General features: G+C 40.2%; 1 protein-coding gene across 5 annotated transcripts in view; it reads left to right on the forward strand.

The window, feature by feature from the left end:
* The window catches only part of Astn2 (astrotactin 2), a 987,955-nt gene that overhangs the window by 573,595 nt on the left and 386,508 nt on the right, over window positions 1–27,852 (forward strand). For all 5 annotated transcript variants that reach the window (XM_057784267.1, XM_057784266.1, XM_057784268.1 and 2 more), the window contains one exon: window positions 15,699–15,849. In XM_057784267.1, the coding sequence (XP_057640250.1) occupies window positions 15,699–15,849 (151 nt within the window). The remainder of the gene's footprint in view (window positions 1–15,698; window positions 15,850–27,852) is intronic.

Genomic DNA, 27,852 nt, shown 5'->3' on the forward strand with positions numbered 1-27,852 from the left:
TTTCAGAGCATCCACCATAGTTCATAATTCCATCCTTAGATATGTAATGGAGACACAGGCATGGAGAGAGATACGCAGACACAGTGGTAGGAAGTGCCCAAGCATAAGCCTGGGCTTAGGAACAGACATACCTATTACTACAGAGACAGGTACCTATCCAGGGTCTGTCCCATTTAACCAACCTCAAACCACAGCTGCCTGGCTCTTTGCTGTACATTTCAACTCCAGCCCACATGGTGAATGTGGGTAAATATTTATCTAGGGAACAAATGCATTCTGAAACATGCTGGCTATCTGTGAAGATCCCCATTTGAGCCTGGTTATGATGAGGACTTTAATAGCTTTTAACTCATTGAGTTCTGACCCACAACCCCGTGAGTTGAATGCCTTTGTCTGTTTCACAGATGAGCAATTGGTATCATCATCCTTTTCCCTGTGTTCCCAAGGCCACATAGCTAATCAGCCTTGCCCATGTTCTACTCTGATCTTTTTTGCCATGTCCTTATATAGAAAGCAGCTGCAGCATGCTCAGTATACCGGGAATGTGAGCAAGGAGTCTCTTAGTATGCAGGAAGTTGCAAGCTACTCAAAGACACAAGATGCTCACAGGAAGCTGTGAGACCACTCTGCTCAGCAATCCATTCTCTCCACCTACATTAGTGCAAACTATAATTGCTAGAGGAAGAGGAATATGAAGTGTCATCTTTATACCACTCCCAGACTCACTGGATAAGAAAGAATCATGAAGAAGAAACCAGGACACCAAGGATGCTGGAGTCAGACACACTCACATGATGAGCCTAGCTCCATGGTCTGGGTTCTCTGCTAATCTCCTCAGATCTGTAAGAGGCAAAAACTACTTGTGTGGACATACACTTTTTATGTAAGAGTAAAATAGGCTAGTAAGAACACTCTATGGGACTAAAGCAAGAATTGAATAAGGTAGCTCATGTGAAATCAAAGTGCTCCTAGATTCCTGAAAGATGCCAACCTTGTTGCTATACGATATGCTGTGAAACATTCTCTCCTGCCAAGGGTGATTCACCTCCACAGCAGTCCCAGCAAATTCCTGTCTATCTTAGTTACTTGTTGCATTTCTATAAAGAGACACCATGACCAAGGAAACTCATAAAAGAAAGCATTTAATTGGGACTTGCTTACAGTTTCAGAGGGTGCACACATAACCATGATGGTGTGGCGCCTGATGACACATAGGCAGGCATGATACTTAAGCAGTAACTGGAGAGCTTATATCTTTTTAATTAATTAAAACCTTATATTTACTTTACATCTTGATCACATTTGCCCTCCCTCCTCACCTCCTGCCCCCACATCCCCTCTACCTCTCATCTACTTCTCCTCTATCTCTATTCAGAAAGGTGCAGGGTTCCCATGGGTGTCAACAAAGCATGGCACTTCAAGTTGAGGCAGGTCTAAGCTCCACACCCTGCATCAAGACTGGGCGAGGCAACCCAGCATGGGAAACCAGTTCCCAAAAGCAAGCTTAACCACCAGGTTAAGGTCCTGATCGCGCTTCTAGGAGCCCCCCCGAACAGATCAAGCTACACAGCTGTCACACACATTCAGAGAGCTTAGGTAGGTCCCATGCAGCTGTCCCAGAATCCATTAGGTCCCATGAGCTCAGGTCACCTGTCTCTGTGGGTATCCCTGTCATGATCTTGACCCCCTGGCTTATACAATCCCTCCTCTCTCTCTTCATCAGGACTCCCAGACCTTGGCCCAGTGCTTGCAGAATCTCTGCATCTGTATTAATTACTAGATGAAAGCTTTCTAATCACAACTAGGGTAATCACCAATTTGATTACAGGAGATGGCTAGTTTAAGGTACCCTTTTTGCTATAGCTAGGAATCTTAGCTGGCGTCATCCTTGTGGATTCCTGGGAATTTCATGGCACCAGGTTTCTCCCTAACCCCAAAATGGCACTCTCTATCAAGATATCTCTTTTACTATGCTCTCCATTCATCCTGCCCCCAACCTGCCCAGCCCAAACCCTCCCACCCCCACCCTTCCCCTGCCCCAAGTTTTCCCAGTAAATCTTTTCTATTTCCCCTTCCCAGAGAAATCCATGCACCTCTCTTTGTGCCCTCCTTGTTACCTAGCCTCCCTGGAGCTGTGGATTGTAACCTAAATATCCTTTACTTTCCCTTATACCTAACATTCACTTATGAGTAAGTAAATACCATGATCATTTTTCAGGGTCTGTGTTACCTCAGGATGATTTTTTTTTCTATTCTATCCATTTGCCTTCAAATTTCATGAAGTCATTATTTTTTTTTCTATCTAAGTAATACTCCATTGTGTAAATGTACCAGATTTTTTTTATCCAATTTTCATTGAGGGGCATCTAGGTTATTTCCAGGTTCTGTCTATTATGAATAACGCTGCTATGAACACAGTTAAGTCGATGTCATTGTGATACGATTGAGCATTCTTTGGGTATATGTCCAAGATTGGTATAGCTGCGTCTTGAGGTATATTGATTTCCAATTCTCAGAGAAACTGTCGTATTGATTTCAAAGTGTCTATAAAAGTTTGCACTCCCACCAACAGTGGAAGAGTATTCCCCTTAATCCACATCCTCTCCAACATAAGTTGCCATTAGTTTTTTTTTTTTTTTTAATCTTAAGCATTATGACAGGCATAAGATGGCACCTCAGAATTGTTTTGATTTGCATTCCCCTGATGGCTAAAGATGTATCTTACCTATTTGTGATTCTGCTGTTGAGAATTCACTGTTTAGACCCATACCCCATTTTAATTGTATTTTTTTTTTTTTTTTGGTGTTTTGATGTCTAGTTTCTTGAGTTCTTTATAGATTTTGGAGACCAGCCCTCTGTCAGATGTGGAGTATAACCCACAAGCAGAGAGAGACAAACAGGCAGACAGGAAAGAGAGAGAGAGAGAGAAACACACAGACAGGAGAGAGAGAGAGAGAGAGAGAGAGAGAGAGAGAGAGAGAGAGCATTACATGGGCATTTGAACTCCCAACCACCCACTCCCATGAGACACACCTCGTTACAACTTCTAATCCTTCCCCAAACAGTTCCACCAACTAGGAACCAAACTTGCAAGTCTCTGAGCCTTTGAGGGTCATTCTCATTCAAACCACCACACTATCCCTTCTCAGACTGTGTGCATTTTTTTTTGTTGCTTTTCCAACAAGCTAATCCTCAAGATGATGTCTCAGTCTCTTTTGTAAAGTGGGATGATTTATGATTTGCATGATTGTGTTTGGGATAGAGTACGTGGGTGGACACTCATAGTGCTGAAATTATTGTGTCTTCCATTATGAATGCAAACAGTTATTATTACCAAGTGCTTGTCATAGTTGATGTTGCTATTTTTTTATAAACTATTCACCCTCATCTTTACCCTACATAAACTTTAGAAGTTCTGCAAGATTCCTTTCGTGAAGTCCACCGCTCCGACAATAAAGGCCAGGACTCATCAGTGCCTGACACAGACCCCTTCCCCAGCTTGCCTGCAGCCCCTGCTTTCTTGACAATCTATTCCCTTTGCATCTCTTGAGCATCCCCTATCAAATGATCCACTCTCTTCTACTCCAGGTCAAGTGTTGTTCATTCTGGTGCAACTTCATTTTCTGCTCCATCCTTATATATTTTTTAATGGATTGCTACCTGTCCTTGGTTTCTTGTGTTCAATATTGCTTCGTGGCTTTTCTGCCTCTAGTACATGCTATATCACATCCAGAAAACAGCCCAGTGCCCAGAATAAGTGAGATAGCCATGGAACACTTAACGTGGGTAAATGGATCACGTGATTACAGGCACTCCCTATTTCTTGCATGAGCTCCTCACACTTTTAAGCCATGATTTTTACAATGTCTATCATACTATGCATTACTAATTGTTGACATTTACCCTATACTTGGCATTATCGAGTAGTTCAGACTCATTACTGAGTTTCTTTTCCATGCAAACTCAATTATCTGGATATTAGTAAGCTCATCTTTAATAAGAACCTGGAAGCTTGATGCTAAGAGTCATACTAAAAAAAAATGAGAAACAGAAACAAAAAAAAATACAACTCAGTTTCTCACCATTTTGTATTCTGTTGCAGGGCAGTCTGGGATTCCAGATGAAGCTTTTAAGGCACAGTCTGAGACTTCAGCAAGGGGTAGTGAGAAAGATAGGTGGGAGGAAAATTTGACTCCTGTCAAGGAGCTGTTGCATCTTCCTCCTTCACTGTAGCTCAGAAAGCAAACTTTCAGAGAATGATTAGTGTGCGCCAGTGGGGGATAGTCACTGCCTGGGCTTTGAGTCATACATTCACACCTCTCTGAGTGGCACAGACCTTTCCTGGTGTCTATTAACTCCAGCCTGTAATATCTGTTCGCAGCTGCCCTGCCTAATGCTCACTATGTGTGACGCAGAAGCTGAGGAGGCTAATGGCATCTTCTCAGTCAGGCTGGAGTTTCGCCCAACCTGCTGGGATCTGACTGACTCTGTTGTGAAGATAGAGTTTTCCAGTGGGAAAAGGAGCAGAGTTAGGTTGTGAGGGCTAGAAACACACTTGGAAATATGTAGACAATGTCTGCATTTTTGCAAAGAAATCAAATTACAGAGAAGTTAAATAAAATCTAGAATCATCCTTAACCTAGTGCCTCCCATGCAGTAAGTACTCAAATATTTATTGAATGAACAAACAGTGAGTATGTTTTCAGGTTTGGAGAACACATTTGTATATATCAAGTTCTTGTATTTTTATAACAGTCTAGAGTTAAAAGCAAAACAGACATAGCTCCCATTTTATAGATAAGAAAACAGGTTCAGAAGAGACTTCACATAGAAGAAAGAATGTGACTGTTGGAAGCGGGCAGCACTGAATTCAAGGTTTTCATGCCCTCAGTCTAACAGGATGATGTCTTAGCTCCTTCTTTTGCTGTAACAAAACATATAGGCTGGTTAGTTTGTAAAGAACAGAAATCTGTTTCTCATAATCGTAGAGCTAGGAGGTCCACAATCAAAGTACCAACAGGGTCATTGTCTGGTGAGAGTCTGGTCTTTGCTCCCAAGATAGCATCTTGAAGACTGTGTCCTCTGAAAGGGTGAAAAGTTACAACTCCATTTAACACGTGAGGGTGGTCAAAGGGCTTGAGTACTCCCATTAGGGCGTCTGATTCTACTTGCCTGGTCTCCATCTTCTATCACCATCACCTCCTGAAGGTCCTATGTATAAATTATGTTGCTATATTATTAAGTTTCAGTATGAATTTTTGGATGCATTACAAGCTTTCACATCTTAGAAGTTAGCAATGTCCTTTATTTTTTCTGTTTTGGTTTTTCAAGACAGGGTTTCTCTGTGTAACTTTGGAGCCTATCCTGGCACTAGCTCTTGTAGACCAGGCTGGCATAGAACTCACAGAGATCCACCTCCCTCTGCCTCCTGAATGCCACCACTGCCAGGAGCAATGTACTTTAAAAGAGAGGGAAGTACAGGCAGACACAAGGAAGAAAGCCTTCAAATTCTCCTGTTACAATATATTGGCAGATATCAGTTCATGAAGTCCAAAGTCAGGAAAAGGAGAGCTGAGAGTGGTCAGGAGCCCTCAGGAGTTATGAAGAAACAAAGAAGGATTACCCCATATAATGCTGAGGGACCATGGCTCTGTCAATACCTCCATCTTCTATGACTTAAAATCTCCACACCTGGGATAGAATGTGCCCAGTTTACCCAGTTTGTAGTATTTGATTTGTAGCTCCAGTGAAGAAACCTTTCATTTCTGTGCTGGTCGATAGTGTTGTGGATCACACACCGAGGGACCAGAAAACAGTGTGGGAATTGCATAGAGAACAAACAGGCTTTTCCTATCCATCTTCCTCTAAGCCATAGAGGAACTGGACACTGATGTTTACTGCTTTAACTGCTATGGGAGATCTAATCTACCATCAACAACAATTTTTTGATTTAAGTGTGGCATGGAAAAACTCCAGTGGATATGTGTGCACAGCGTTCTCCTGCCTGAGTGACCAGGGAAAGTGACAAACCTCACCTAAATTCTACTCCCTACAGCTGCCCCATGGAAGGAAAAAAATCTGTAGCTGACAGGGCTATTAGAAAATCACAAGGAACTGCATAGGAAGGGAAGCATCATAAAATGTGCCCCAAATCATGCATTGGCAAGATGGTGGTGATTTTTTTCAAGGACTGGATTCTCATGCAGATCTTCTGGTACCCTTATCCCATGCCTATCAATGGGACTTGCCTTGGTCTCTGGGGCACTCATCGAATGCTTTATTCACACCTCCTCCCTCATGCTACTGGAGCAGCTCAGAAATACAACAGAGCCCGAGCCTAGACTCAGGCCAGCATGATGGATTGAGTCCTCAGGCCTTAGGGAGAAAACGAAATGTGCTATCTGCCCTGGACTTCTTTTCTCTCTACGCTTAGCTGCTTCATTTCCTGTCTGGACATAATTGCTTCTCTTGGATTAGCAAGAGCAGTGTGTCAGGCCTTTGTGTTTTAGGTAGTGCTCTGCATGTCTAACTGATGTTCATGCAGAATGGATCTTTTTAAGAGCTAGCAGTCTGCTCATCTGTAGTCTCCAGGTCCCACGGAAAGGTGGCATCTTTTGCTTATTTTTTGCTTCTCTTTGTTTATTTTTTCCCTTCTGTCAGTCTTTTATTTTCCACATTGTCTTTCACTTACCTCTCTGTCTTTCTGAATCTTTCTCATCTTTTCTTTATCCCTGCCTCTTCTCTTTCTAAGTATTTTCTTAGTCCTTTATTTCTCTTTCTCTTATTCTATCTCCATTTTTATCTCTGCCTTCATATACTTCTTCTGTCCGCATTTGACTGGTATTTAATCTCTGATGAACTCCCTGTGTGTGTGGTGCTCTCCCTGCTGGGCTGCCTGCCCATCTCTCAGTCTTTCTATCTATTTTCTACTTCTTTTTACTCATCTTTCTCTAAGAGACTGTATCTGTGCCTCCGTTTCTCTCTTTTCCTAGCCATTTCTCTATGCTTGTCTCCTTTCTTGTTCTCATTTTCTCAAATCCCCTTTCTTCTGCTTGTATCTCCTATTTGCCCTTGCCTTTTCTAATACCTCTATTTGTGTCATTTTAAAGCTTTGTATCTTCCCAATATCTTCACCTCTTTCCATGCATCAAACATGAAAGTTTTCTAAGAACTTCGTTTTATAATTGTTAAATCCCTCTCCATATACTTGTCACCTATGTCCATCCTAAGTTAGGGGTAGTCACACAAGTGTGCTTATGTTATCTCCACTGTCTCTTTCTATAGAACAACAAGAAGGACCTGGTATAAGAAAAAAAGGTCAGAATATGGAGAAGCATGTACTGCTTGGATAGAATATTTACAGAAATATAGGTTTTGTGGAGTCTGAATCTGTTTTCTGGTGTCTTCTTTGTTTCATTTGAAAATACCTAGCCCATATTTCTCTAGGCTCTGTTTGTGGAACTATATATGAATAGATAAATCCTAAACCTTTTCCTCCAAAAGCATACAGTCTCCCTAGTAGACAATGGAACTTGTAATGACAATTATTTATATCATAGACATAAGCAGTGTACTCACAAGATAAAGAAATTCCATCCAAGGAGAAGAGAAGGCTCTATCAATAAGATAACAAGTAGATATAGCCATAAGGACTTGTTCAGGGCCATTGCTGCATTCCAGGACATAGATCAGGGTCTAGTGTGTATTAACTTACCAGTTAATAAGCATGTAAAATATATGTATACATATGTGTATATATGAGTGAATGAATTAATGAATGAATTTAATCAGTTTCAAGGTACTTTGGCATTTCATCAGGAAAAGAATTTGGAAATGAGTATCTCAGAAGGAAAATGTGATTAAACATTCTGAGAGATGTGTAGGAATACAGGTTGTGAGATGATGCTCAAAATTGCAGATTTTATGGCATTTTTAACTTTAGATTTTTGGATTGGGGTACTGAATAAGTTAAGTCCATGCAATCTACACTGCTCCCTACTCTTGAGTAGGCTACACTTCTGTTTCCAAGCATTTTGGGTACCTCTCACTTTACACATACTGATCCATCTTCTGTCTTCTGGGCTGACTGTTAATCCTCCAGATAGAAGTATAGGTGGTTGATGCCTTGAATCTTTCATGTCCCATCAGCCAAAGGGAAATACCTTGCCCAATAGTACCCACTTGCTCAATTCCAGATTATAGTCCTGGCAATGATCAGAGGATGTAGAAATGCAGAGGCCCAGATCTCTTATTCTCATCTGGGATGTCAATAAAGATCCTCTCCAACCACTGAGCTCCCCATGGCATCAGCTGAGCCTTTACTGTGGGTCTTTTACCAAATCCTGACTTGCTCTCTTTGTACAGATGCATCTCACAAGAGGGGTCCACAATCATCCCCCTGTATATAACTGTATTCCAGAATCTGTTTTTATGACGTTGACTTAAAATTCATTTTCAAATAATGAGAAGCAGGAAACCAAGAAGTAGAAAATATGAGGATGGGGTAAATATGGTTGAATAGAGTATTAGTTAGCGTTCTCTAGAGGAACAGAACTAATCAAATGAATGTATGACTAAATATATTTATGTTGATAAATATACATTTCATAAAATACCAACAGAAACTTTTGTTTTTGCCAATTATATATATATACACACATATATGTGTATATATATATATATATATATATATATATATACATTCAGCAAAGAGATTATGAAGAGCCATGAGGGCCAAAGAAGCATATATGCACATAAACACATAAACATGAATATATATGTATATTTGACTTATTAAAATGTCTTACAGTCCAGGTAGTCCAACAATGGCTATCTACAAAAGGGAAGTCCAAGAATCCAGTAGTTGTTCAGTCCATGATGCTGGATGTCTCAACTGATCTTAAGTATATATAAGAATCTTGAATAAATAGACTCTAATATCAGTGAAGGAGTGGACTTGCCTGAGAGATCTAGAGAGAGCGGGCAAAAAGAATAAGCTTTCTTCTTCCATGTCCTTTATACAGGTTGCCAGCAGAAGGTGTGGCCCAGTTTATAAGTTGGTATTCCTACTTCAAATAACTTAATTGGAAAAAAATCTCTCGCAGGAGTACCCAGAAGCTTGGGTGTTAATTAATTCCAAATGTACTCAAGGTGCTAACTAAAAAGAGCCATCACAAATAGGTATCCAGGAAAGGAACTATGAAGACCCGTGAGGGACAAGAAAAGAATTCTAGGTACCTTGTGGAAGGACTGAGGAGTTACTGAACAAAAGAATATTTAATAAGAACTAGGGCCTGACAAGTTCAGTGCCAATCAATATAGATACCAGACAGAAAAGAGTAAGAATAGAAAAAGAAATTGAGTTTGGAAATTCAACCTGGAACTCCAGGCTTGAACAGAGATGGACTGGGACTCATCATTGCTAGTGTCTGTCATCAGCTCTTTCTGCTATTATGATTCCTTTTTTCCATTCTGGGATCTCTGAACCACATCTCAATGGGAGAAGGCACTGCCTTTCCCCACCAACAGGAAGGGCTTCTTAGTAATCATTACATGTGTAGTAATCATTGTAGTAGCATTTTCTGCTGGGACCACCAGCCTCAAGTAATGACATGGAAACTACTTATTAATTATGAAAACTTGGCCTTAGCTTATGCTTGTTCCTAACTAGTTTTTATAACTTAAATTAACCCATGTTTTTAAATCTATGTTCTTCCATGTAACTTGTTACCTCATCTCTGTATTACCCATCCTGCTTCCTTCACATCTGGCTGGTGACCCTGCCATTGTTCTTCTCAGAGTTCTCTCTCTTCCAGGAAGTCCTGCATATACTCCCCTGCCTAGCTATTGGCTGTTCAGGTTTTTATTACACCAGTGACAGCAATATACCTTCACACAGTAAACAAGTATCCCACAGCATTTCCCTCTTTTGTCTAAATAAAAAGGAAAGTTTTAAATCTAACATTGTAAAACTATATACAATTAGAACAATTATCAGGTAAGAATTAAATTCACAATGTTCAGTCCATTGGAATTTGGTATATTTGGAGAAAATATCCTATTTCTATTCTATCTTGAGGAATATCAAGTTTTTACCTAAACCAATTTTTATTTTATCCTGTATTACCATCCTAAAAATACTTTTTCAGACCTCAAAATGCTTTCTTAGATAAACAACTTAAACTTTGTCTTTCAACATTTATAAACTTTATGACTCTTTTAAAAATTTCTTTGGTAATATCTAGTGTTCAACCACCATCAGAGACCCAAGAAGGATAAAATATTATCTGAGTAAACAGGAAGCACACAGCAAACAACTTCTAAAACTATAGAAAGGATAAATATATCTGGCTGGCTGTAGGGTCACCCAAGGTTCCTATGCAACATTTGGGGCATCCACCTTCAACCTACAGGCCTAGAAGATATGATAGACTTTCCTGTGAAGGAAGAATTTTGAAAGAGCCTCTTATCTTGTGTTGGCAAAGTTTGGCAGTCATTTATTTTATTTCCTGATTGTCCAATTTGAACAGCTTACTGTTAGCACTCAAAGCAAAGGCAGTTTCTTGCCTAGTGCTTAGCTTAGGTTCTTTAATGCCCATCATCTTTTTTTTTAATTAAATAGATGCTGCCAGGAAGAGACATGTCTCACTGTTATGAAAAGTCTTATGTTATTAAAAACTCTTAAATGTCATATTCTGTATGTCTCTGAAGTATTTTAAGACCATCTGTCTATGTAAAATATATCTATGTTTGACTTTGAAGACATACCTAACATGACCACAAATCTGATTTTTAGATGACTAACAACTAATGGGTATTGCTTAATTATCCTAAATAGTTTGTAACAATAAGTTTCAAGGACTAGAAATTTACATTACACTTTTAAATGAGCTGTATACCTCAAACAAAAGTAGAACATATATATAGTACATCAAAATAACCTTAAATTTGTATCAATATACAAAAATATTTGAGACTTGTAGTTGCTTTTTTAGTCAGAAAGGAGATTCATTATCTACTTTTTTATCATATCATTTCAAATGCCCCATTTTTCTCTTTGGAATGTGGTTCCTGAGTCTAATTCCCTTTTATAGTTTCCTTCATGACCATGACCAATAACAACTTGCAATCAACCCCCCTAAACAATGACGAACATCCATGAAATGACCATAAACCACCCACTGTACTTCTTGACAATGTGAGTGTTGTATTCTCTAGATTGTTTTTTGTTATCTGTGGGTGGTTGCATCTTTAGGGGTTCCTGACAAAATTGGGATAATGGTTAAGTTCTGGGAGGGCTAGCTGAATTTTTTGTTTAATCTCTGTGTGATGGGGAAGTGTAGAGTTTTTCTGAAGTCATGGCTGGAATAGTCTGTGAGGACAGACCATCACATCTAGCAGCCTTGAAATTTTTCCAGATGCAGATATTTGTGGAAATGGCAACAGAGGCTGGGCTATTTGTCTTTATTGGTGTTTGTTCCTTTTTTCTCTTTTTACTTTTGAAAACACATAAATTTTAAAGGTCTCTCTCTCTCTCTCTCACACACACACACACATATATCTGTTTAAGCACAAGTATGTAGTGTGCAGTGTGCACAAGTCAGTTAAAATGACTTTTTTTTGTTCTATGTTTGGGCAAGTAAAAGGCATTTGTCAACTTTATAAGTCTGTTTGGACCAAACTGTAAAATAGATATCAACATATGCAGGTGATGGCATGTCATAAGGACTCTGTAGCCAAGAAGGTTTATCATCCAGTCTCAGAGTTGTTTCCACATCAAGGAATCAGCACATATGTCACCTGTCTTTTATTCTTTCTTGGCTTTTTCTCTCATATCTTTAAGTAATATCCAATCTTGAATAATTTTAATGGAAACCATAACTTTTGTTACCTGTAAAACCAAAAGAACAACATCTCTCCCAATGCAACTCATTTCCCAACTTACATTCTGAAGCCAGGACATCTCTAAAGTACATAGACTGATTTAATTCAACAGTCCCTTCCACAATCCAGTATCTCTCAGAAGCTGTCATTCTCTGTTCATTAACCACATAAAAATGGAAAATACACAAAAATTCTGGATTATGTATATATTGTGTTTTCTTTGAATATTTTGACTGTTAATAAACTAAATTGCAGAGAAGCATTTGATTGTGAGGGCTGCTCAGCTAAACCAACCTAAAGATTTCTTGACTTCAAAATTTGTATCTAAGGATATATTGCTTTGGAAAAGAAGTTCTGTTTTTGTTTCCAAAGATGAGAAGATGTGGATTCCTTCTAAGCTAATATGGTTTGACCCTCTGAGAGGTCACAGATGTGAGTGATAACCCAGGTGATTGGTCCAACATACAGAACAACTTCAAAGAAAATGGCTGAGACTATGCAGCCTCACTACTACAGCCAAGATTTAACCATAATTCTAATTTTTTTCAAGATCCCATAAGATCATTAACATCCCCAATCAGCAGGAAGTAGCAGAAAAAAACTATTCCCAAATTCCCCAAATATTGTTTTTAAATGTTTGTTTTCATTTAAAGAGGGTAGGTTATAAATGGTAAATGGTCATAGTCAATCTCCTTCTCAAGAAAAAAGGGGGTATAGTGTAGAAATGATGAAAAATGCAATTATTAAATCTACTTTAATCCAAAAAACAATTGTTATTCTCAAAATGCTTTATATTGGTATGGATTTTGGTATACTGATACAAGTTTGAGATCAATTTTGTTATACCATACACATATTTTTACTCTTGTTTAAGGTATTATGTTTATTCAGCTCATTTACAAATGTAATGCATAGTCAAGCATGTAAATTAGTAGTTGTCTATAATACAGTTAAACTTACAGTCATGTTAGTTATGTTTTCTTGATAAGCAAAGATATATTTCAGATGGCTAGGTAATCTTCAAATACCTCAAAGAAATGTTTTAATAGCTTAGAATTCTTTTGACATGAGATATCTGCTCATGCAACACTAGTTACTTTAAGAGAATGATGGGCATCAAAGAAGCTCCTTATGGAATTTGCTTTCAAAATGACAAGGTTAGTCGTTTGGGCAAGAAAATGTTCTTGCCTGGACTGATTGACAATATTCTGTATAAACTGAATATACAGGACCCACAGAATATTACTGCTGAACTTACCAAAACAAGGTGGGTCACTCCTGTTTTAGAAAAAAAAGTTTTCCAGATATTCTGAAGGACACAAAAGAAAGCAACTGACAAATTTGCCAAAAGAGGTGGGACAGTATTTCAAATTTCCTGCTTCACTGAGAAATCTGCCAGAAACACTAGACCTAGAGTCTAAGCTGAACATGGATGTGACAATGTTACAGAAGAAGTTTGTCTGTCCAGGCAGCCAGATATCTCTGACATTTTTAGAGTTTTGAAAGTTGCTTACAGTGCACTTCCTGGTTATTAAGGTATCCTTCTGTGATCTTTGATGGAGTTGAATACTTGATAGTTATAATTGTAACTTTTCCTTAGTTGTGATAAAAGATAAATTAGATATTAAACTTTAGACTCACAAAAATAGGATAGATGATAGAGTATTTTCTTTTATTTTGTCAAATACAAAGACATTAAATTTGTAACTGTAATTCTTCCTCGGTAAAAATTTTGTTATATGTAATTTTACAATGTTAAAGTTAAAACCTTCCTTGTTAATTGGACAGAAAAGGGGAGATGATGTGGCATGCTCTTCTGTATGGTGTGAATATGTATTATTACCATTGATTAATAAAGAAGCAGATTTGGCCAATTGCCAGAAAGAATAGAGTCAGGTGGGAAATCCAAGCCAAGAAAAAGGAAAAATGAAGGCAGAGTCAAGGAAAGGCCAGCAGCAACTAGAGAAGCAAAATGTGAGGTAAAAAGCCATGGCCATATAGCAATCCACAGAAAAATAAAAATGGGTTAATTTAAGTTGCAAGAGCTAGTTAATCATAAGCCTGTGTCAATAGGTCAAACAGTTAGTAATTAATATTGAGCCTCAGAGTAGTTATTTAGGAACTGGTGGGTGGGAGAGAAACCACCCATTATAAAAACATTCAATATTAAGGACCAAACTCCCTATGCTATAATATTTCCTATCCTTAGTGGATTATTCTTTTTGTTTTACTTTACTTTTAAAAAGACTTAATTTTAATATTTGTGAACTATTTATTTTCTTTTAGGACTGCCTATACCATTTCCTTTTTCTTTCTTCAATATCTAAGCACCTTTTAAAGCATATTGTACCTTTTTATTAGCTTTCTGTGTCTGGACTTGAATTTCTGTCTGCCACGTTCTCTGACTGTGTGAGCCAAGCCTTAAAGGGCCAGTCCAAATGCCACACAGTTCCACTTATATGGCACCTGTGACTGGTTCCAAGTCACAGGCAGAGGCTGGGAGCCATACCTCTGTGTGATGTAAGCATCAGTCAGCCTGAGATGCTATGAGAGTAGAAAGCCACATCTGGCTCCTTGTCCAGAACTTTTCTTAACTTTCTCCGATCTTGTGTTTGGATATTCTAGCTCCATGCTGGGCACCATATGTAGTAGTTCTACTTTCTCATCAGGACTGCCAGCCTGCAAATAATGACTTGGAGACATTATTAATTATAAAGTCTCAGCCTTAGCTTAGACTTGTTCTAACTAATTTTTATAACTTAAATTAACCCCCCTTTTAAAATCTAGGTTCTTCCATATGTCTCATTACCTCATCTCTATACTGCCTACCCTGTTTTCTCCACATCTGACTGGTGACTCCATTTTTCCCCCTCAGAGTTCTCTCTCTGCCTAAAAGTACCTCTTGTACTTTCTTGTCTAGCTATTGGCTATTCTGCTTTTTATTACACCAATCACAGCAATACATCTTCACACTGTGTACAAATATTCCAGAACAAATCGTGTCTACCCCAGTGCAAGCATATCACTTCAGAGGAGCTCTTTATCCATAAAATAACAACCAAAACTTTTGTCTTTATTGCCCATATTATAGAATCCATCTTATGGGATACCATCATACTTGCAGCAGGTCTATAAAGAACAGTAGCTTTAAGGAATCTCATTTGGAGAGAATCTCATGAACCTCCCAACAAGAGTTATTGACAGTTAACAGTACGAGCTGAAAACAAAGGTTTGAATACAATATTCTGGTGTTTGAGGGCCAGAATCTTGATTTTTGCTTGGCTCTCTTATTTATAGCCTGTACAGTTTGTAGAGAAATCCTACGACCTTTTGTGGCCACAGTTTTATAAATTGAATCATAGCGTTGCTTGCAAAGATTTCTAAAAATTGTACAAACATATGGTCAAGTGCTGAGTATTCTCATGTATACAATTTTCTTTCATGGGGCTGGGATACGGGCGGAACTTGATGCAAACTTTGTTTCTGTTATACTATAAGATTGGTGGTCCTTAGGAAGGAAAATTCAGATTTCTAACACACAGCTCCTTTATTGATAAAATGGAAATCTCATAACCAACCACCTTCCATAGTAATGTGGATAAGTGAAAAAATATATGAAGATATAAATCTCTTTTTTTCAAATAAAAGCAGGGTGTAAACACTATGCTCATCACTGTTTTCTCCTTTAACACTTTATTTGTCTTATTTTCCTAATCATAAATAAGTAATGATTTCAAGTTTGTTGAATATATATTAATTTTTAAAAAACACGAATGCAGAAGTCTCTGAGGTTTAACCATGCTCTTTTTTCCAAGGGAAGAAGCGATGCTGTCCACCTACTTTGAAACCATCAATGACCTGCTGTCCTCCTTTGGTCCAGTTCGTGACTGCTCAAGGAACAACGGGGGATGCACCCGCAACTTCAAGTGTGTGTCTGACCGCCAGGTGGACTCCTCAGGATGTGTGGTGAGTGGTCATTGCCCCATGTACTGGGCCCCCTCCACGAGAGGAGATAGGTGAAAGAGGATCACAGCGCTCAAAGCTACTGCGTCTGTGTCCTCCAATTACCTGGCTTCTGGAGTTTCCTCTTCTGTGAAGTGGGATGATGAAAGTTACATTTTAGAAATTTTAGAAAAAGGAAATGAAATAGTATAAATTAAGTGTCCTTCTTAAGAGGTTTTGGATTCTAGAAGCTTGTAGTGCTTCTGATATTAAAACACAACCTGTCTTAGCTCTGTCAACATGGTGCAAGCAGGGGAATGTAAAAAGATGAAAATAGAACCGAGTATGGATTCTTTGGTGTGGTTTAGAAGATGTGACAGCTGAGACCCAAGATTAGTAATAGACTTCTTTGAGAAGTGGTATCAGAAATGGCTTTGCAAGCAGGGATCAATTTGGTATTAAGAAAATGGTACAGATGTGAAAAATAGGGGGTGAGAATAAAGGGAAGAGACCTTTTTTTCATGGGATGCTAGTATCTAGTGTGAAATCACAACACAGGAGATCCATGTTGTTTATTCTGAACTTGATAGTTTATTTTTTTAAGAATGACCTAGGGTAGTTGTCCAAATTTTAAGTTCTGGAGGTACAACGATAGAGGGGTACGTGTATCATGAACTACAAGTATTAACAAGTAAATATGTGTGCATGTATGGATATGTCTACGTGTGGGAAGCGGATAGAGTCCAGACATACATTTGTAAAGCATTGCAATTGACAGGCAGGCTCAGCCTGGCATTCAATGCTCTTCATTTGGCTCCTGCCCAAGCCCCCCTTGCACATCGCTCCTCACTTGACTTCATTCCATGCTAGAGCCAAGTGGACGTGATTCGATGCTATTCTTTGAACACACTGCTTGTTTAGTGCTTCCTGACCTTCACTTATAATCAATTGGTTTGCCTTGGAGAAAACCAGTGGACATGCTTTCAGATCTTTGTCCCTTCTGAAGGCGTCTTCCTCCCACGGAGCAAGTAGTAGTGATCTTGCTTTTGTCTATACCTACCTATATTTTTCTTACATACATAAACTGGAATATTTTATAGTGCATACTGCTGTGGGGTTTGTCTCAACCAATAATCTAGGTGAGAACTCAGGAAATCTATTGACTCAACTCAGCATACCACAATATTCATCTTAGTAAGAACAGGAAGCAGAAAGAGGCAGGGTCAGTAATGGGAGCCACTGTTCTGGACTGAGTTCTCCAGAGTGAGCCAAGAAAGATGGAATACAACGCTGGCACATTCTTATAGCAGTGGAGAAACAGGCAAAGCTTAAGAGACCAGTAAAAGAAGCTCCTAGAATATGAAAGGATGCAACAAAACTGTATTTTCGATTCAGGAATCAATAGGGCTTTCTTAAGAGGTGGGTGCAGAGTTTAGTCACTTCAGTTTTCAGGACACAGGGTAGTTCAGGCAAAAAGTAAAACCACATTGCCACAGGTAATGTTCAGACACACACCTGACTTAGGAGGCTCGAGCCACTGCGTTAGAACCTCTTTTCTCTTCCTAGCACTGCTTTTCTCCGTATCATACTCTGAGTCCTGTGGGATAAAACACCCTTCTTACTCACTCAAATGAGAGCAATGGAGTGTCTCATGGGACAATCTTGATTCTCACCCCTAGCCCTTCACTGATCAATCATAGGGTCAAGGGGATGCCAAATAAGTCATAAAAATAATCACATTTTATTTTGTGTATGTGTGTGTTCATATGTGTGCGCTTACATGAACTATGAGGGGACAGACAATCTCTAGTGTCATTACTCAGGCTCACGCACCCTTCATTTGCTTTAAGGATAGGATCTCTCACTGGCCTGATCCTAGTAGGCTAGATTGGCTGGTCAGCAAACTCCAGGTATCTGTCTGTCTTTGACTTTACAACCCTGAGATCATAAGCACATGCCAACAATGCATCCCCTCCCGCTTTTTGAAGGTGGCTTCTTGTAGGCAGAGACTGCTCTTTCTTTTCCTGGCCTCCCAGATCCAAATAATCACACAGAAACTATATTAACTACAATACTGTTTGGTCAATAGCTTAAGTGTATTTATAGCTAGCTAATACATCTTTTTTTTTTTTTTTTCGAGACAGGGTTTCTCTGTAGCTTTTTGGTTCCTGTCCTGGAAGTAGCTCTTCTAGACCAGGCCGGCATCGAACTCACAGAGATCTGCCTGCCTCTGCCTCCCGAGTACTGGGATTAAAGGTGTGCGCCACCACCACCCAGCTTAGCTAATACATCTTAAATTAACCCTTTTCTATTAATCTGTGTATCACCAAGTGGTTGTGGCCTACTGGCAAGGTTCCATGCGGCATTTGGCATTTGTCTTCTGCAGTGGGTCTATGGCTTCTCCTTGCCTACTCATGACTCTGCCTACTCTCTCTTCCCCATTTGCTTAGAATTTCTGTCTTGTCCTAATCTTTGTGGCAATAGGCCCAAAGCAGCTTCTTTATTAACTAATGGTATTTGCAGCATACAGATGGGAAGCCCACATCAGCTTCTAGGGATCAAACTCCATTCCTCATACATGCAACATAAGCATTTCAACAACTGAGCAGTTCCCCCAGCCCCGTTATGCTTTTTATTAAAACAAACAACAAACAACCCTTTACAACCAATGTGCAACATGGATTTCCTCATGGATGGAGTCTATGGGGGATAGAATGACTTCCTGAGGTCTTACCTCCAGGTGGCAGGATGGAGGACCAAGACCACAGCTTCATTATTACTTCTAGATTCAATACCATTTGGAGTTGTCTCCTGCCAAGCTTAAAGGAGTGAGATGGGTTAACCTGAATGAGATGGGTTTCAGTAATAATTTGATCAGTGACTAGTTGTGGCATCATCAATGTCCTCTCGGTTTCTTAATGCTTCCAGATGGAACAACAGTTCTTAAATGTACAGATTTTCTGCAAAATGAAAGAACACAGCAGAGTGCTGGGAGATAGCTCAGCAGCTAAAGTGTTTGCTGTGTAAGCAACAGGACTAGAGGTCTGGTCCCCAGAAGCCACATTTCTGCTGGGTGGGTAAGGCAGCCTACCTGTAATTACTGCGTCAGAAGGCAGAGACACATGAGATCCTGGAAGCAAGCTCATTATCAAGACTAGCTGTATCACTAAGCTCTTAGTTTGACTAAGAAACCTTGCCTCAGTAAGGTTTAAAACAAAAAGGAACAATAGAAGAAGGTTCCTGATATCAACTTTGGTCCCCCACATGCATTTGGCCACATGTGCATAAATATATCATAAATACATGCACAATATTATATACTCAAATACATGATTAAAAAAGGAAAATTATATAAATAATTTAATGAACAATGCTTTAGATTTATAAAATACCATTTCTGCATGAGACAATGCTATATTAACAATGCTTGCACCTAGCATAAATGATATTGGAGCTACCCAAATATTTGAGCACCTGAATTGGGGAGAACCCTCAATGATGTTTCTGTAACTGAATATCATTTTTGACTGACTATATCCATTGGTAGCAGAAAATGAATTCTAGTCAATTCTGGGTTTTTCCTCCCACTTCTCTTTTGAAAAATTCATAAGGAGTCAAGAAGATGTGAGGTCTTACGCTGCTACCTCTTCTGAACCTATCCATCTTTCTCTTTCCTTTTGGCACATACCACAACCTCTATGTTCCCACTTGATTCACGGACATGTGATCTATATTGATATCAGCTGTTTGGTATTCTTCATCTTATCATGGGGTTGTATAAGACCTGATGGGTCTATCCACATAATAGCTTCCCCTACCCCACAAGTACATTAGAAATATTCATACATCTACTAGTTATATGCCATTCTTATATGAACAAGACTGTCCAAAGTTCTCTTGTACTACATTTGCCATGAAGGCATTTGTAGTCTGTGGTTTTTATAAGAGTGCAATTGACCATTTCTGGCATTAATGAGAAAGATTCACATCTACCACTACTAGAAAGGCAAGCAAAACCTCCCTTTGCCTTCAGAGTCCTAAGACCCAGCAGGTGTGTGTGTGTGTGTATGTTTCCAGAGTTTGAGTCCAGGCCTTGTATCTGCTAAGTGAGTACTCCACCACCAAGAGATAATCTCCAAACACAGCACTTGATTTTATAACAGTCCTTTATCCACTTCGTGTTTAGCCTGACAACAACAAAGCATCACGTGCCATTTCAGGAAAATTGTAATTGCAAGTTTCCTATTGACTTTCAACCTTCTTTCCCAACTCTCTTGGTCTGTTCTTCTTCACTGCACATGGGAAGAAGTCTCTGTCTGTAATAGCACTCATCTTTTTCCTCATTTCTTGTTTTATTTGGCTTGAGGATGATGAGTGATATATTTATATCCCACTAACAAAAAATGATCTTAAATTGTGGCTTGTGATTATCATCATCAGTGCAAAAATAAACCATACCTTTCTAACAAGGAATACACATAAATCGATCAGCATGATATACTGTCTTACTTTACAACAAAAAGCAAGTTTGCATGTGGAATTAGCATTAATGATTGATTGACTCAAAGGGTTTTTATCATGGTTTCTCTGGGCACACAGAGTGCTATGCCAGAGGCATCCTGAAATGAGGAAGAGAAAAGCAAATGCATGCATGGGAGGGACAGAGTGGTACTAGCTATAAATATGGGAAAGAGGGTTGATAATTAAGGAATGCATCTGAAGGGGCATCTGTGGAAACTAGAGAATCTAAAAGAGTTACACCTACCACCACCAGACAGAAACACTTCCTGGCTGCCCCTGGGATTGCAGCCCAGTAAGGCCCCCTTTGGACCTCTAGCCTACAAAACAGTAATATATTAATTTGTGTTGTTTTAAGAGACCAAGTTGTAGTAATGAGCCATAATAGAAATATGATATTAATGTATTAGGAAAGCAGTATGGGGGTTAATGGAGTAGATAAGATATAAAGAAGGTTTGTGTCTTTTTTATTGTCTGACAATTCTGTGGAATCCTCACCTCTTGACCAGGCGTGAAGTAAGTAATAGTGAACAACCATTGGAAGAAGAAAAGAGCCCAAAGCAGAAATGTCACAAATCTGACAAGCGTGTTATCAGCATGGAATACTTTTACACACAGGCTATCGGTCTATTTATTGTGTGGCAGCATATAAAATCTCATCAAGATAGACAACTAAAACAAAAAGAGCACTTAATCATGGCATCATGGTCAAGCCTTCCATCACCATCTCGGACTGACTATTGTTCCTGAAACATTCATGTGTTGTGTCTTTGAGTTGTTCCAGTTAACTCGCCCTGGGGAGGACACCCTGGAAATCTAAATTCATCTCCCTCACGTCACAAACTGTCAATGGGGTCGCTTTGCTCTATTTAGATAAAAACCATGAACAGGTAGGGGAAACTTTTTCAGTGTTGAAATGCCTGAGATCCTGAATGCCGAGGGCTTTTCAGCCTCTGGGGTTATAAGTGTAAGATTCAAGAAATAGACATTTACGCCTCTAGGTGTTCAAAGCTTGAGATCTACAGCACTTGGCACTCGGATCAGAACAAGCTCCGAGTCTTCAATGCCAGAAACTAGTGCTGCAGCCCTTGTATATTTGTGAACTGGTACATTGACGCTTTACATGGGCTAGTGGTGCAGCTCCTAAGTTTGGATGAAAGGACCCTCGGTTCCTAGTTCTTTCCCGCTCTCCAGCCCCCCTACTGACCATTCTCTGTGACTTCATTTGCTTTATAGCTGCCAAGTGAGCTGAAGGCTTGAAGCACAGACAGTCCCAGAGTCTTATAGTCAGTCACCTCTCGGGTACCTTCTAACTTCTGTTGCTGTCTGGAGCCTCATTTTATAAGCCCGGATTGTGTACGCTCTTAATGTTACAAACTCAGCCTGTTCTCAACCATGATGAAGGCCACAAGTATGTGAGTGAAAATGGGAATATGGTCACTCTTAGACATCACTGAAGAGAAGGGTTTTATTGTAGATATGAGGGAGAGAACAGCCAGAGACATCTGGAAGGGTCCAGACTGCGCATGGACAGCAGAATAGACTGGGTCATGCAAGGTAAGGGAGAGAGATGGGAGTGAGGGAGAATAGAACCAGGGCCTTCTTAACTACTTACTCATCTCTCTAGCTCCAGCCATAAGCTTTGATTGGAGCTGTGTGTGTGTGTGTGTGTGTGTGTGTGTGTGTGTGTATAGACAGAGACAGAGAGACAAACTGAAAACCATTATACTAGCGAACAGTATCCTTAGACTAGCCTGTAAACAGTAAAACAAAATCTGCTAAAACAGACAAAAAGGAACAGGACTTGCTTTTGCATAAACTTAGTGCATATGAGAGAGGCACAGTCTTGGTTGTACACAGCTTCTATTTCTACCTATCACATGCCTCATATAAGAACCTACTTCATGCTTTTTCAGAATAACCAAAAAGGAGTTTTTCCTCTTATCCTGCATGAATAAAGCTACAGGATCCATGGTATCAGGCAGAGATCACATATCAAGACTTAGTATGGCCCATGCAAGGCTCTTGGAACTTCCTTAAGTTGTTTGGAGTGATGGCTGGAGCAAGGCCTTCTAAAGGGGAAGTCACAGCTATAGTATCCCTCAGAGTAACCATGAATTATTTGAATAATATTTAGAGATAGGAATACAACTCAGATTTTGAGCACTTTTTATCCAATTATGAGGACCAGAGTTTGGATCCCTGTCTCGGTGTGTTATTGCAATGAAGAGACACCGTGACCACAACAACTCTTGTAAAAGAAAACAGTTTAAAGAAGAAATATTAATTCGGCTTAAGGACTCAGAAGATTCAGTTCATCCAGGTAAGGAGGGCATGGCAGAACAGAGCAGAGAGCAGTTCACATCATATCTGCCAAGAAACAGGGCAAAATTGATATAGGAAGAAGCCACGGCAATATATAGTACCCACAGAGGGTGACCTACTTCTTCCATTGAGAGCCTACATCCTGTCTGTCCTCACCTCTCAGTAATGCTATCATATTAAGCAACCACCACAAGATTAATCAATTGATTAGGCGAGAGTCCTCTTGACGCAGTTGTCTCTGGAAATGATCTCCCAGACAAGTGTGCTTCACTAACCTCCTAAGCATTTATTAATCCAGTCAAGTTGTCAGTCGAGATAAAGCAGTGCAATGCTGCATCTCCTCAGCCTGATGCTTACCTTACTCATGGTATCCCCTTAAACCTTAATGTTCCACCTCTGGCCTCCAGGAAGCCTAATCTCAATCTCATAATACAATAAGCATTCAGTCCATCTCATGAATTTCAGTAGTCTTCACAGATTCAACAGGTTTCAGAAATCCCAAACCACCACTTCCTGCAAGACGCAAGGCAAAATTTACCATAAACCTCTGTAGAACTCAGAAAGAAAGCTACATTCTTCCACTGTACAATGGCACAGAGTAATGTTCCTTTCCCAAAATGAAGAAGAGGGGCATGAATAAAAGGCGTGAGACAAAAGCAAACCAAAAATGCAGCAGGGCCAAGAACACATGCTGTGCCCCATGTCTTGAGTCTGGTGAGGTTTGTATGAAGATGAGAGCTCTAACGAGCTGTGGATGCCCGGCTCCTGTGCATATGTGATTTGCAGCATGCACTCTCTCTTTCAGTCTGGCTTCACTTGTCGCCTCCAGCTCTTCGGGAGAGACTGATTTCATGGCACCTCTAACTTTCGGGATTCTTCCTTTCAACTTCACAGCCTTCCTTACACATTTTTCTCTCAGGCACTCAATTTAGGGAAGCCCACCTAATATATGTGATTTGGAATCCCAGGCCTTCCTTGGAAATCTTTAGGGAAGGCTCCATGACATTGTGATCATGGAATTCTGAAAGCCAGCAAAACCAACAGCATGTAATGCCAAGATCTGCTGCTAACGCTGGTGTTCTTTGCAGTCCTGGGTGACTGAATGTGAGAAACCCTCAGTGCTGGAAATCTGGCCAATGATAGGCATGCCGCAGACCGGAAGCTGTGATGTTCTCAACTTTCCTTTGTGAAACTGTTAGTCCATCACATTTAAACTTAGCTTTACACAGCCTTTCAAGACAAAGACAAAATGTATACAGAACCTTTACCTGAATGTAACAAAGATCGTCTGTTCTACAGTTCCAATAGTGTTCTCATAAGCACAGTATGTATGGTTCACACTTCCTCAACATTCTGGTCACTTGAGCTTCCTGCATGGAGTTTCGATTACAGTATTATAGGCTCACTTACACCTGAATTTCTAAAATTTTAAAAATTCTTCTGATAAACCAATTCTAAAGCTGTAAGGTCTACATAGTTGGGTTTACAGACTGTAGTGACCCTACTTCTGGTACCCGTTTTCTGCATTAGTTAGTTTTTTTTCTTTTCTTTAACACAAATAATCTAAAAAAAAAAAGAAAAAAAGAAAAAGTGTAGGATGAGTTATTTTGAGTTCATCATATCAGAAGATTCAATTTAGGCCAAGTCTGGCAGAGCAGAGAATCTCAGGCCATGGCAGTCAGTCTGGAAGCAGAGAAAAGCAGGCATAGAAAAGGGATGGAGCAGGAATAAAGCAAGAACACAGCTCTTGAGATCTATGTCCTCCAACTAGGCCTGACTGTTCTCTTCTGCCCAGTAAGTTATCATCTGTGAACATACCAAGAAAACAGTCAGTTGATTCGGAAAGATCCCTTTAACTTATTTTCTGTGAAAGTGAACTCCTAGATGGTAGGAGATGTGGCTTACTAATCCTTTAGTCAATTTTTAAGGCTTCATTTGTTTTATTTTAGCTGTATGAGTATTTTGCCTGCATGTACATCTGGGCACCATGTCTGTGGTCATAGTTCTGGAGGCAAGAAGAGGGTGTCAAATTTCCTGTGGCTGGAGTTATAGACACTTGCAAGCAACCATATGGTGTGCTGTGAATCCGACCTGGGTCCTCTGGAAGAGCAGCCATCTCTACAATCCTGAGCATTTCTTAACAAATTGAAGGGTACAACCATAACTAACTGCCACATCTTCCTGCTGCCACTGTATCAAATCAAGAATTTATTCCAGGGGAGGGGGAGGGAAATGGGAGGCGGTAGTGGGGAGGAGGCAGAAATCTTTAATAAATAAATAAAAAAAATAAAAATAAATAAAAGAATTTATTCCACAGCATACCTGTATCTGGCATTGCAAATGGAAGAGGAGTCACAAAAACAAGAGTCTCATTTTATATAAACTGTGCTAGAAGGACGTGTAGGGTTCAGCAGGGTGGCAGTGGCACCTTCAACAAGTCTTTATTTCCTGGTGTAAGCAGACAACAGGGTTAATGTCAATGTTGAGGAAAAGGGGACAGCGGATGGGGGAAATGACATTTTCAGCACCCACTCTGTGCTAGCTCACTTGTGTTCATGGCAGTCAGTTGTTTAAGATTATCCTCTTAGCTGGGTGCCATTGTGTTCACTCTTCAAACAGAGAAATGCCAGTGATATGCAAGCAACCATCCTTGCAGAGGCTGCATGCGACTGGGGTTCTCAGTGCTTTGCTTGTCTCAGCCGATTCCATTCTCACTGCCTTCATGTGAGCGAATTATTATTCCCACCTCCATTTTCCATGCCAGGTAAAGGAAATTACCTGTTAGGAACTGTGTCTGCAAAGAGAAGCCGAGCGGGAAAGGAAGATGAAAGGGGGCCTGATGCTGCGTAGATTTGTGTACTTATAGCATCCCGTGAGTGATGGTGTCTTCTGGAGGTGTTTTCTCTAGCATTTCTCAGCCCTGCCTCTGAATGCCAGTCCCATTTCAAGCCAGTTCTGTTCTCCCCACCCCTTACAAAGAACCAGTCACATTTTTACCACCTCGTTTCCATCTTTCTGTTTCTGTTTTGACCTAAAATGCCATCTGGCCTCCCAAACTGCAGGAAGGACCAGAGGAGCCATGGTTACCCACAGATGCTGAGAAGGCAACAAGATGTCTTTTTAAAGGCAAGATGAGTAAAGAGAAGCGTGTTCATTTATTCCAAGCTAGGCATCTCATGGTGCTGGTCAGGAGGAGGCAAGAGCTGGGATCCTGTTCAGTAAGGCAGAGAAAATTGCTCTCTCCCAACCCTCGTCACTCCCCACTTTTAACGACTTGATTGGGCCGTGATTAAAGAGAAAACCTAAAGAGGGCAAGAAAGATAGCAAAGGAGGAATCAGCAAAGTGAGAAATTGCTTTGGAGCCAGCCCAGGCACAGCTGGCCATCCTGTCTGCTGGGGTCTTCAGCCCCTGGGGGGAAATTATCACAGTGGGGTTGAGCTTCCGTGGGAGCTGGCCCCTGGACAGCGGTCTCCCCTTCCCAGAAGCAGACTTAGGTTTAGTTCATCCGCATACAGCTTTCCAGCAAGAGTGTGATGAATTCAGAACACTGCCAGGAGAGCCTTGCCAACATCTAAAATGGGAGGAATGACGCTTGCCACGCTTTCCTTTTTGAAAATTGTTCGAAAGATGCAGAGTCAGGAGGAAGGCATCTTTATGGGATTATTCCAGACTTCTAGACAGAGTGTCCTCAGCAGGCTGCTCTCTCGTCTGTTAGGACCTGTTAGGTCCAAAAGGCGAGGATTCTCTATGTATACCTTCACCAGGAATCCCAGGGATGATATTGTTAGTGCCATTAATAACTGAATGGATAGATGCTGTGAATGATATCAGTCTGGATTGCCGTTGGTCCCCACAGAAGGTGCTGATGTGATGATTGAGTGCCAGACTCTGGGATAACTGCTTTAAATGCACCACACTGAGCCTTCACCATGATCTTACTCATATCAAACGCTATTATTAGTCATAAGAAGTACACAGGACAGAGACTCAGAAAGCAATCCATGCTTGCCCAAAACTCACCAGCAGGGAAAACACAGTGTCAAAGTTCAAATTCAAGTCCTTCAGATTCCAAAACCAGGTCTCACAATGCATGAGAGAGCAACTTCCAGTGACTGGGGACTGGTCCCCAAGAGATACAGCAATTGTCTTTCATGTTGGAGAGCATCTTTCACTCTCCAGGTCCATGACACAGTCTTCTTCCTCTATAGTCAAGGGAACAGTGAATCTGTATGGAGATTGAGACTGTCATAACTTTGGTGCTTCAGGATAAGGCTCATGCTTTGAAATTGCTCTCCCATCAGATTTGTGCATTTGAATAAGTCCTTTGTAAGTTTCCTGCATATCCAGCCCTCTTCTTTTCAAGCTATGCAAGGGAGAGGGTGGGACAGCCTGACATTCCCAAAATTATAATGTGTGGCATTCTCACAAACCCAATACACCCCTTTATGACATTAAATGCTTTATTCCTCCTGTGACATTTGAAGGTTTGTCTTTTTTTTCCCTCCTCATTTCATTTCTCTGGAACCTCTCCTTTCCTGTGTCTGATGGTATTTCTGGAAAGCTATGTTTATTGTATTGAAGTCATTATCCCTTAAAATCAGAGAGTCGACCCTGGCCTTTCAAAGTTATGGGCTTTACCCCTTGATTCCTGGAAGAAAGGTCTGGGAAAAAGGCACCTCATGAAGGCAGGAAATGGAAAATGGAGGCATGATTCTCCACGTGTTGACAGTAGACAGTGAGCATTATGTAAATTGCTCTAGGAAGGTGACAGCACCATGTATGTGGTGCCTCAGTGACCAACCAGGGAAGGTGGCCAATGTGTTGCTTTTATGTGTGTTTAATCATCTGGAAAGGCACACCTATAGATTGTATGAATGTCCACTGTCACTCCCTACCTCCAGGAAGTCATTCTAGTGTTGAAAAGTACAGGTTCTGCCTTCCGAGAAACTTGGGCTCTGTCACTCTCTAGTTATGTGATCTTGGGGCAAATTACTTAAGACCTCTAAATCTCAGTTTCACGTTGAGTAAAACAGGGATCATAATACTTACCCAGGTAAGTTAGTCTTAGGACTGACTGAGATAATGGATTCATATAGCCAGCACCTGGCTGTAAGCATTCAGGAAACACTGTGGCTATTATCATGATCTGTCTCCTGCAGGGATGATGGTGGTGCTGATGATGG

The sequence above is a fragment of the Chionomys nivalis genome, chromosome 11 (assembly GCF_950005125.1).
Source record: "Chionomys nivalis chromosome 11, mChiNiv1.1, whole genome shotgun sequence".
Lineage (NCBI taxonomy): Eukaryota > Metazoa > Chordata > Mammalia > Rodentia > Cricetidae > Chionomys > Chionomys nivalis.